The 13,086-nt window shown below is 34.8% G+C and overlaps 1 protein-coding gene across 4 annotated transcripts in view; it reads right to left on the reverse strand.

The window, feature by feature from the left end:
- LOC110445147 (probable 3',5'-cyclic phosphodiesterase pde-5) overlaps positions 1–13,086 on the reverse strand; it is a 107,865-nt gene that overhangs the window by 26,411 nt on the left and 68,368 nt on the right. For all 4 annotated transcript variants that reach the window (XM_021489574.1, XM_021489572.1, XM_021489573.1 and 1 more), the window contains one exon: positions 2,759–2,917. In XM_021489574.1, the coding sequence (XP_021345249.1) occupies positions 2,759–2,917 (159 nt within the window). The remainder of the gene's footprint in view (positions 1–2,758; positions 2,918–13,086) is intronic.

Below are 13,086 nucleotides of genomic sequence, written 5' to 3' on the forward strand. Positions count from 1 at the left end.
TATACGCAGGTTCATTTATTATACTGTTTATAAAAATTGTTCAATGGCTTAATCAATGCCTTTATCAAACTACGTTAATATTTCAAGGTCGTTTTAATCGGACAACAAACTTGCTAAACAATTCTGCTGAGCTATATCAATTATGATTTGACAGTTATAGGTTAGGTATGTCAATACAATAGCTCACACATTATTTGAACGAAAATATATTTCAAATACACATTTACTATTCGTGACAAGGGCTTACTCAAAGATGGGGCTAAACAAATAAATCTGATTTTCTTGTTCAAATAAAATACATCGCGGGGGCGTCATGCTTTATAATGCTATATATTAATATGCATACATGTGACTACAAATTATACATGAATACAGTCATTATATATATGAATACAGTCATTATAGATATGAATACAGTCATTATATAAATGAATACAGTCATTATATATGAATATGCATTGCAGACGTTATGAAAAATGAGGGACTGTGCTGGAAACATTGTAGTATTGACGTAATTTTCAATGTATTGTAATACAGATTTTTCATACATATTTAATAAGAGTAGTTATTTCGTTAAAGTAGCAGGACAAAACGTTTTGCACATGACTTGCTGTTCTAACATTCAGTCAACGTATCTTTGTTTCTATCTCTATATTTGATGTATACATTCTTTACATCATTAAATATGATATTTTGATTTATTGAAAGAACATTTTAAAAACTTTTCTTTATAAATTCTTTCCCTTGGTAACAGAACAGTGACAAAGTATGAGTTATGTGTAAATCCAAAAAAAACAATGACATGCTATTTTTACACGTTTAACCTATTTACATATAAACTTACATCCTCTCACATATCTATTACATCAGTTATTCCGTAAACTAGAATATGTTTACATAATTAACTTGTTAATAGACTGAAATGTTTAGTCGTTAATTAGTATAAAGGAATATAACTAATTGATCAATATCACGATGAATATTCACTTATTATCAACATAGGTGAACATGATTAAAAATTATGTGTATTCTATCATCTGTTCGATGAACAAAATGTCTACTTTTGCCAAAAATGAATTACTCAATCCTTATGTGAAAAAATTAAATAACAGTATTATCGCCACAGTGTCAAGTAGATATGTTAAACATTAACCACGCAGAATAGTAAAACCAAAGGGAAGGCAACATGACCCCATTTTCTTTCCCAGGTGCTTCATGACAGATATTTTAGCTTAACATGTTTTATTATGTGCAGCCCCAGAAAATATAGGCAATACAAGACACACATGTTCATCTGACGTCTCACAACGCACAAATACATTTCACGTATGCATATCTTTCACCAGAACTTAAGCCAAATATATCCATTCGCGCAATAAACAAGTGAAACCGGAGAGAACAGATGAACACATGCGTATGGCATGCTTATATTACCTACCTACTTCTGTTCTTTATTTACATGCGATGTTTTCAACTAAACTGAACAGTACTCATGAATTTACGTGCAATTTGCTTTCTGAAAACTTTAACTGAACCACAATGGCGGACAATTATTGCCGTCGACAATGGAATAAAGACGTTTACGTTTAAAGAGCGTAATATTTCGATTAAATTTTCGGAAGATCAACGTAACACACTACCACACACACACAGGTCGGTAAAATATGGTAACATAAATACATTCAGCCAAAAACGAGGTACACTGCATCATAAAGCTGTTTAAAAACCTATTCTTGTTTTAGTTCGTCTATTTCATCAGTAGATAACAACCGATGAGATCAAACCAAAAATATGAGCTCTGTCTACTGGGGTATTCCAACATCTTGTATTATCACAGTGTGAAAAACAGGACCTTGCTTTGCATGCCGTAAAATCCAAAAGTAGCACTAGAGTAGGATTCAAAAGATATGTCGTAAAATACAATAACAACCATGCTGTGAATTTGTTCGTGTTCAAATGTAATATAACGGAGTTGTACTGTTACAGCTATCTTGAAAGCTCGGACATCATTGAATATGTTTACAACCAATATTTTATTAAATGAAAGGTCAGTGAATTCAAAATCACCTATACAATGTACACTTCAAGGGAACTTCTAAATGTCTTTGAAGCAATACCTGTAAATATTCTAATGTTTGTGACAAAGGTAGGTTGATTGTCATATTTACCAACTACCTAAACAATGACGTTTTGAACAATTTAATAATAGACTAGGCCAACAAGCATGGACATTGTACATGGGGTGGTAACCACTGTGTTCATTACTCATCCTAATTATAACCTTTGTAAAACCTTCAGAGTTTCTACGTTACATTATAAAAACGATAACAGTAAATGTAATGCAAGTATATGGAATTTAAAGGATTTATTGGTTTTTTTTGCAATAGTGGTGTTGCATGTGGGTTCGAATTTGTTAAGTTTGTACAATATGTTTTTCCTGTTGTAAAGCGATGTTATTTGCAGGAGAATTATCATGAAGCGTCGTTCAGAAATGTTTTGCACAAGTTTTTTAGGCTGATCATTGGGAACATAACCATTAAATTTGCTCTTAATCAAATAAGGAGCGTAATGAATTGCACTGCATTTAACAAATGCACAATATCGCTGAAAGCATAGCACTTGTTAAAAACAATATACATGTATTGAAACCACACATTTAAACATTTTGTTTATGTGAAATATGAGGTCAGTGTTAAAAAAGGCAATAAAGATGTGCATAGATATCTTAGCAACGTTATACATGAAAAATCATACTGACCATTGGTGAGGTGCCACGTCTGGCGAGGCAGGCGCGGTGACCTGGTTTTGCGTAGTGACCATTCCTGGACACGAGTCTCGTCTACGTTATTCAAGACATAGTTGTCAAGAAACTCCGGATTCTCTTGAAGGAACTGGGATACGAGATCAGGAGATATATCTGGAAATACATCAAACCTGGCCATTACTAAACCACTGTCAGTGTCCGTTTACCCGATACTGCCGCCACTAACACAAACACCATCACCCAATTAATATCAAGGACAAAACGCGTAACGCATGTTGGGAGCAAATAACGCCGAGTACAGTTAATCGTGTGGATAATCACAGGTCATCAGATGTGAAAGCCACACCAACTAGTAATTAAATACCTGACCAGCTCTATACAATAGACCTCCAGTGTCATATTGGTACGGAGGTTCTTCAGGTATCACAATGGTTTCCACGGCTTAATCCCGGTTTTATACCAGGCCATTTTGTACAAGAGAAAAACACAGTTAATCATACAGATGTATTTATTTGGTCAATGTACCATTGATAATTAAAATCCGTGTATAAAGTACGGTTTTATTATATGTCAGTGATTGAGTAATGGAAGGAGTGTTCTCCAGTGTTTGAAGCTTGCATAATCGTGTGTTTTATAACCTCTCCGTATAGAAGCATTACAGAACACATATCATATAATACAATGATCAAACAGCGATAAACTATCGGGTAATCTTTATCATTAAGGGTGAACGCACTTGCCTTAACTCTCATAATATGTAAAACGATATGAACGTTGGCTATGTAAGATAATTTATGATAGGTTTCTACATTGTAAACCGGGTGGCGGGTATATGCACTATTCTTTGTTCTGTAGCTTGAATTGGAATACAGCTGACATTGCATGCCATGATGTCAGGGTAGCTATTGACGTGTATATCCGGGTACGGGATGGGTTCAGAGGGAGTACAACTCTCTGTTTATCATGTACACAAGGTCCACACTGCAGACTTATCGGAGTATTCATCACAGTTTAACCATTAAACAAACGTTTGTCCTCGTCACGCGCCGACTAATTTATAGTGTATTTGGTGAAATGAAGCATTGGCTTTTGAATAATTCTAATAAATAACACGTAAAATACATCCTGTTTCCCCATGCTTTTAATTTGTTTTTAAACCCAACATTTCTTTTTACATTACGACGATATATTCTGCATTTAATCAGTAGTTATCAAAACATTATTGAACAGGAAAATACATGATGCACATAAAGTGTTAATTTTCAAATACACAAGTTAATCTTTTCGAACATCAATATAATTCAAAACTATGTTTAAATTACAATATTGCCCTCTGATGAATAATAAATCACACACTGTTTTGTCACTACATGGTCTTCTTTTTCTAAAATCTTTCCAACGTAAATATGATATTATCAATCTTATGACACATTCAGGTGAAACAAATGGTGATATTTTCATGATTAATTAATCTTAAAAGCAAACTAAAACAAAAACACATGTGTCATGAAATTCATAATGATATTGTAATCGAAGAAAACGTATATTTCAGGTGATGTTTCTATAAAAATTGCTTGCGTAAGAAAAATTCATTCATTGCATCTTCAAGCCAACAATGCCCAGTACAAACTTGAGCTGGATGTACTAAGGGAAACCTGTAGTTATAATAGCTAAAAACAATATACTGGAATAATACTTTATTCTAGCGGGCTCAAATTTTAACGCGTTTAGCGAATTTAAAAAGATAACCGCGCATAGATGAATGTCTGCACTCACAATATATGCAACAGGAAACTATATACAGAAACTTCAATTAGCACAGTCATAATTTAGCGCAATATTTAAAACACAAAAATTATAATACCGCTAATATCTGTGTATTTACAGTCAGTTTATATCATTCCATAGAATTATAAAATCAAGTCGGAGTTCATTTTCACAGAATTTGTTTGTCTATTTATTCCAAAGCTTGATTAATATGGTTAAGGAAATAAGTCGATCCAGTAAATGTAACCGTGCATAAAACCACGCTGTGATCTAGTATGTTATACAGTTGAGGTATAATAGGCATATACAGGTGTGTCAGCGATAAGAACGTAGATCTATGTGGTAATTAGCGGTCATGTCCAACTAACAAGCCATCAGATTCAGGCCACGTTACGTTGGGTTTTTTCAAGGAAAGTTCATTTTATAGAAAAACAAGCATATTCTTGTTTTGCTTGTTCTATCTGCTTATGGTCATTTTGGATCTAAGAAAAATAAATATGCTATTGATAATGATAGTTTAGAGAATAAACATGATCTAAATTAAATACAACTATACAGCATCCATGATGTCGTCTAACTTAATTCATCTAATCGTCATGTCAATCAGCGTTTTCTTAAAAACATATATGGGGCTTGATATTATCACAGTGAGGCAAAATATAGTGCAGATGTTATTTGTATGAGGAAATAGATTAATTAGAAAATTTGAATTAATGTAGATTTTAGCTGTATCGATGTTCGCCATCACCGATTTAAGGTCTATGATATAAAACTATGCAATCAGTGATTGTGAAATATGTTTCAACTTATCATTACCACAGTGTTAAAACGTCGTTGTCCAAATGCATAAAAACAAAGTACATGTAAAACTATAGTGTTTTGTTTAGGGGCGACTCCATTGTTTTGCATACGAACAATAAACGCCTCTGTTGTTTTGTCTACGAACTTAGTACTACTCCATTGTTGTGTAAACAAACATAACATGACTCCATTGTTACGCTGACATATGAATAACATCGTTACTGAGGTGTCCTCGAGAACCCCCGACATGAAACAAAGCTATTATGATATTAATATTACTATACTATCCATGCAAATGGTTCAGTCTTACGATAGTACAGTATTTGGGATAACGAATTATATGCGTGCATCTGCCATAGTACATTTTGAAATGCATTTCTTCTGCATAGCAAATAGTGTCATACATTGTTTAATTCAAACTCATGCAAATTCGATCAATGTGGGAGTGTGTATTGGTTATGTACTATATCAAAAATCAAGCAAGTCATCAATGTGGCAGTGTGTACTAGTTATCTACTATATCAAAAATCAAACAAGTCAGCAATGTGGCAGTGTGTACTGGTTATGTAATATATCAAAAATCAAACAAGTCATTAATGTGGCAGTGTATACTGGTTATGTACCATATCAAAAATCAAACAAGTCATCAATGGGGCAGTGTGTACTGGTTATGTACTAGATCAAAAATCAAACAAGTCATCAATGGGGCAGTGTGTACTGGTTATGTAATATATCAAAAATCAAACAAGTCATTAATGTGGCAGTGTATACTGGTTATGTACCATATCAAAAATCAAACAAGTCATCAACGTGGCAGTGTGTACTGGTTATGTACTAGATCAAAAATCAAACAAGTCATCAATGGGGCAGTGTGTACTGGTTATGTACTAGATCAAAAATCAAACAAGTCATCAATTTGGCAGTGTATACTTGTTCTGTACTATATCAAAAATCAAACAAGTTCAGTCTTACGATAGTACAGTATTTGGGATAACGAATTATATGCGTGCATCTGCCATAGTACATTTTGAAATGCATTTCTTCTGCATAGCAAATAGTGTCATACATTGTTTAATTCAAACTCATTCAAATTCGATCAATGTGGGAGTGTGTACTGGTTATGTACTATATCAAAAATAAAACAAGTCTTCAATGTGGGAGTGTGTATTGGTTATGTACTATATCAAAAATCAAAAAAGTCATCAACGTGGCAGTGTGTACTGGTTATGTACTATATCAAAAATAAAACAAGTCTTCAATGTGGGAGTGTGTATTGGTTATGTACTATATCAAAAATCAACCAAGTCATCAATGTGGCAGTGTATACTTGTTATGTACTATATCAAAAATCAAATAAGTCATCAATTTGGCAGTGTATACTTGTTCTGTACTATATCAAAAATCAAACAAGTCTTCATTGTGGGAGTGTGTTCTGGTTATGTACTATATCAAAAATCAACCAAGTCATCAATGTGGCAGTGTATACTGGTTATGTACCATATCAAAAATCAAACAAGTCATCAATGGGGCAGTGTGTACTGGTTATGTACTAGATCAAAAATCAAACAAGTCATCAATGTGGCAGGGTGTACTGGCTATGTACTATATCAAAAATCAAACAATTCATCAATGTGGCAGTGTGTACTAGTTATCTACTATATCAAAAATCAAACAAGTCTTCATTGTGGGAGTGTGTACTGGTTATGTACTATATGAAAAATCAAACAAGTCATCAATGTGGCAGCGTATACTTGTTATGTACTATATCAAAAACCAAACAAGTCATCAATGTGGCAGTGTGTACTGGTTATGTAATATATCAAAAATCAAACAAGTCATCAATGGGGCAGTGTGTACTGGTTATGTACTATATCACAAATCAAACAAGTCATCAATGTGGCAGTGTAAACTGGATATGTACTATATCAAAAATCAAACAAGTAATCAATGTGGCAGTGTGTACTAGTTATCTACTATATCAAAAATCAAACAAGTCTTCATTGTGGGAGTGTGTACTGGTTATGTACTATATCACAAATCAAACAAGTCATCAATGTGGCAGGGTGTACTGGCTATGTACTATATCAAAAATCAAACAAGTCAGCAATGTGGCAGTGTGTACTGGTTATGTACTATATCACAAATCAAACAAGTCATCAATGTGGCAGTGTGTAATGGTTATATACTATATCAAAAATCAAACAAGTCTTCATTGTGGGAGTGTGTTCTGGTTATGTACTATATCAAAAATCAAGCAAGTCATCAATGTGGCAGTGTGTAATGGTTATATACTATATCAAAAATCAAACAAGTCTTCATTGTGGGAGTGTGTACTGGTTATGTACTATATGAAAAATCAAACAAGTCATCAATGTGGCAGGGTGTACTGGCTATGTACTATATCAAAAATCAAACAAGGCATCAATGTGGCAGTGTGTACTGGTTATGTAATATATCAAAAATCAAACAAGTCATTAATGTGGCAGTGTATACTGGTTATGTACCATATCAAAAATCAAACAAGTCATCAATGGGGCAGTGTGTACTGGTTATGTACTAGATCAAAAATCAAACAAGTCATCAATGTGTCAGTGTGTACTAGTTATGTACTATATCAAAAATCAAACCAGTCATCAATGTGGCAGTGTGTACTGGTTATGTACTATATCAAAATTCAAACAAATCTCGCCACTGATTCTATATTCTGTTTACCACGTTACGTCATAAATCTTACAAGACTCGCCATCGCCTCTCTTCTCGGTATGGTGCATTCTGGAGGTACTTCACTATAGAGAATAGTCCTATCAATTATAATTAAATTGGCTACAGACACAATACGGGTAAGTCATTCTTTCTGAAGGTACATCACTATAGACCACTGGCCTATTTACTATGAATAAATTGTCGATCGACACCATCCTGGTAAGTTATTATTTTTGAAATTACGCCTATATAGAGAACTGTCCTATTTACTATATATAAATTGTCCATAGACACCATACCATAAAGGTTTGTTTTTGTCTCTGGAGGTACATCACTATGGTGAACTGACCTATTTACTTTAAATAAATTGTCCATAGACACCATACCATAAAGGTTTGTTTTTGTCTCTGGAGGTACATCACTATGGTGAACTGACCTATTTACTATAAATAAATTGTCCATATACACCATACTGTAAAGGGTTGTTTTTGTTTCTGGAGGTACATCATCATGGTGATCAATTTACTATAAATAAACAAATGAGTAGTTACTGGTTCACATTTCCAACAACTAATGTATTTCAATGTGGGTCATTGTTCAAATGTCTGACCTTAACTAAATACCCTTCGTGACATTAAACCAGCAAAATCACGATGGCGACAGGTTTGCAGTGTTGGACTACAGGCCCGAAGGCGATCCATCAATCTAATAACAGAGTTAGGGATTTAATTACACAAATATCTCATAAATGTCCGGATGTATTCAATATTCACCAGCATCCTGGGGGCGAACTACCACCTATTATACAAAGTTTATCTAGTCGGTTGTACAATGTCTAGGTAGACAGCCATTTAACGCCGAGATGGACGTACAAGGATTTGATCAAAGAGACGATTTGATAGTATACCAATCAATCGGGAAAATAAAGAAACCTATCCTGTGAATCAAACAAACAGCCAAGCAAAGAATCAATAACATATCAGTTTAAATGTGCATCTACATTTTAGACTCTTTGCACCGACGTCATGTACATGTACATACCACCTCTATTTATTCATTTATGTGCACATTGAGATGATTATATTCTTGCTAAATGTAAAGTGGTGAGTATTATTATTATTAAAATACGTAAATACAAGTCTCCACTTCTCCTCTAAAACAGTTCCATAAAAGAACTTATAGTTTATTAATCGCAATGTACATCACTATAAATGTATTTACAAATCTACGATACTATTGAGTCATGTTGAGAACTGCTCAACGTGGAGTTTTATCAATATTTAAATGGATAGAAACCTCTTTTAAAATAATCATTTTCTAACTGAAACATGCATATTTAAAACCTGAGCTATTTACGAAAACAGGAAACACTTTAACAAATTAAAAAAAACTGGTAACCAAATCGTGCTTGTTAACAGTCTATAAATAGTGCCCGATTAAACCCCTGACCTCCGACCTAGTGATAGATTATCATTGCGTTCCTTTTATCACCTAACAGTTGTTATCTTATACGTATGTAGGTGCTGGGTTTGAACCCAGAGCCCCCTACATATACCTAGAAGAAATGTGTCAGTGTGTACCTGACCTGTGTTGTCAGATATGCTACCGTGTGTGTAATTCGTGAATTAACACAGAAGTGTTAAGCACGCGTGATGAATGATGCTAGGTAAACAGAGGTGGCGGGTCGCCGACGGCTGTACTTTCTTATCTGGTGACGGGTGGGCGCGTGTCAAAAATACATGGTATACAAGGGTACAGAAGCATGGCAGGTTCTTTTGTTCGGTATCAGGTATGTTACTAGTTATAAATAAGGTTAGAGCTATTTTTGAGGCGATAACAGAGATCGTTGAGTTGGACCAGTCTACCTCAATTTACAAGTGCAGAGAAATGTCCGCAGATACTGTTTTCGTAATGTAATCGGTTCTTTGAAGACAGCAGGGATCCAGCAGGGATCCAGATGGGTTTTATTGTGCTAGAGTTGGATGGTTTTAATGTGATTTTATGCTATTGCAATCTGAAAGCATGTCAACACATACGCTCGGCATATGTTCACGTTATCTACAGTTGGCTTGACGAGGTCAACAGACACGTGACCTCTACATGTCTGTATATGTTTGAAAAATAATCAAGATATGTGTTTGTGTTATGGTGAAATGTATATTGAGACTGCAAAATGTCGGGAAAATGATAGCAAAATCCGTTCTTCATCTTCCATATAAAAATGTAACTGTTCTTCGCGCAAACATTTTTCCAAATCCTCGTTTTCATTGATTTCTGAAGCTACAGCCAATGGTCCTTTTTCTGCCTGATAATATCTGCATAAACAAGCGTGTTCCCTTGTGTTCCCTCACTCGATAAAGACAAATAACACCCCGCTAATGTGTATACAACTGCAATTCAGTGGAGGCTTTTGCAAGAGCGTTTTTATTCCTGATTTATTTGAAAATAACACATGCACGCGAATTATGTTTTATCCAAAAATACATGATTAACAAACCAAAGACAAATGTCGTTACGTCGCTGATGTGAAATAGAAACATGCAATGTGCCTGCTCAGACTAATTTTAAAATACTACACTGACGTCATCAACTGCCATTACACGAGGACATTTATATTAGCAAACCGCGTTGTAAGGCAGTACTTTATTATACGCAGAGAATGTGAATGTTCGCCGGCGTCTTGTTGGATCATAACTTGTGACGCCCTCTAATTATGAGCTTGCTTCTACCTGTTATAGATGTACAGTCGAATTATGTACATTGCAGACAAATTAGCCGTTATTATCCAGGAAGACCAATTAACATGCCTCGAACTTGCACTACGGGGAAGGTCAACCTCCAGACAAAGCGTGAAGCAGCAACTTGTTACCAAACAGAAACGATTAGCATACTGAGCAAACATTTTCAGTATAATTTTCCTTTGAAGACAACATAAAGGATTAAGGGCCAGTACAACGGGTAATGATACCACTAGAAGCGCGATGTTTCCGAGCTGTGTCTGTCGGAATAAGACATTGTAAAGTAAGTACTAGAACACAAGGTACGAGACAGACAATCAACACCACAGGGAGTCAGATACCGCCACACCTCGAGATTACCGCATGACTGATTGTGGTAGAAACACTTTGGAACAGAAAACAAAATCCAGATAATTTGACCTTATACTATGTTGTTTTGTTAAGTGAATGACGGTCAAACATGGCGCCTAATTCCTGGCATTCAGGAATCTACATCACCTCCGTGTACTCAAAATCCTAATTCCATTCCTGTAGTACATGCTAGTATTGTTCGCTTTTCAATTTGATTCGTTGAGTATATGTGTTTATGACCGTTTCAACTGCAACAATATGAGTATATAAAAAAAGATATTTTCATTACATGATATTTGAATCCAAACATGGTCGATATCTTTTGGAAATTACGATATTTGTAAAACGGTTTCGACTTTTGATTTGTAAAGCTGTGAAGAATTCAGGCATGTTGCCTACAATGTGTTGTATATTGGTATACAAACTGTTCTTGTATCGAGAGACGAGTTGTTTGTCTTACACAATAGGCAATTACACAGACCCTACGCACTTTGTTCTCAGTGCCGCCATCGAGTGGCGGCCATGTTGTTCTGATTTCTCTGTTATTTAGCGGCAGGCAAACAGCTCCGCGTTTTATAACTGAAGAGTTGCGGTACCCGTAGACAATACCCTGTAGTAAAGCTAGTTTCTACTCATACTACTCACAATCGACTGCCATTAAAGGACGATGGTATTATTATAGCAGATTTGGAAGCCGAATAACACGGTGACACACATAAAACTATTGTTTATGTACTCTTTTCAAATATCGTTCTGACGTCAATGCTAATTCTATATATGCTAGTTTTGGTTTTCTGAGATTACACGAAACAGTATAATCAAGATTGGGGTCAACATAAGGGCTTCGTAAAGTACTTCAGCTAACACACCGTCAGAGTTCTGCCAACGGGAACACCGAGAGTGGTATTAAAGAACGTTTAAGCTAATTAATGAAAACGTGAATAGATAAAAACTAATCGGACCTCGATACTGTCGATGGGGGTTTTTTTCATTCCGTTGGACAGTTCAATAAATGACAGCCAGAAGGTCAATAGGGAAATTATATTTTAATTGGTGTTAGTGTTATACATATAGCAGGATAGCAAAGACATGCCAGGTAAAATTATCTGTCGTTTGCCAGACAAAACTTGACACTGTCGTCGAAGTTCAATAGGAACAGTATTTGTATTAAAGAAACTGGACACCAACAGAAAATTAGTGTTTTGTGATAAGGAAATTCATAAAAATATCGATACTACCTTAATTACGGAAATAATTTCTGTGTCTGCCGATCAAGTTACAGTAGTAGTTTTATATTAAAAAATTCATAATTGGGAATGTCGCTTCAAAATAGAAATGATATTCCTGATAGTTGTTTGTCCGTCAATGTTAGATGAATCGTCAAGGTCATTAACAGTTTTCATTGCACGCACGAGATTTTTTGTATTTGTTTTATTCAACGCTTCAAACACAGCTTTGCAATAACAGTAATACGGGACCCGTATTCATGTATAAGTTTTCATGCTCAAGCATGAATTTTGTGCTCAAACGTAAACATTAAATGAAAAACTAAGAAACTCCGGATGTTCATATTCAGAATCTGAACCAAATCCAACTAATAATTCCAATATCGGGAAGAGAATAGTTTATAGTATGCATACCTTACTGATTATCTATTTGAAATTAGCATGCAAGTACTCCTCTCAATTTTGAAACTCGGATAATCAAAAGTAGTTTAGACCGATTTGTATTTCCATCTTTTCGTCCAATAGCATCATCGGTCCTTAAAGTACGAATCAACGGTATGGTGCTGGGTTATTTATTTTTGTCTAACTATATCAATTACCAAATGTAATAGGTGCAGGCACATGTGTGTGTTTTACACTCATCTTTATAGAAATGATTTGTACCATCGACAATGAGTTCCAAATTAATTTTTCCTATATAAACACCAAACTGTTCTTTAATCCGTATCATATGTAC

This window comes from Mizuhopecten yessoensis, unplaced genomic scaffold (assembly GCF_002113885.1).
Source record: "Mizuhopecten yessoensis strain PY_sf001 unplaced genomic scaffold, ASM211388v2 scaffold2091, whole genome shotgun sequence".
Lineage (NCBI taxonomy): Eukaryota > Metazoa > Mollusca > Bivalvia > Pectinida > Pectinidae > Mizuhopecten > Mizuhopecten yessoensis.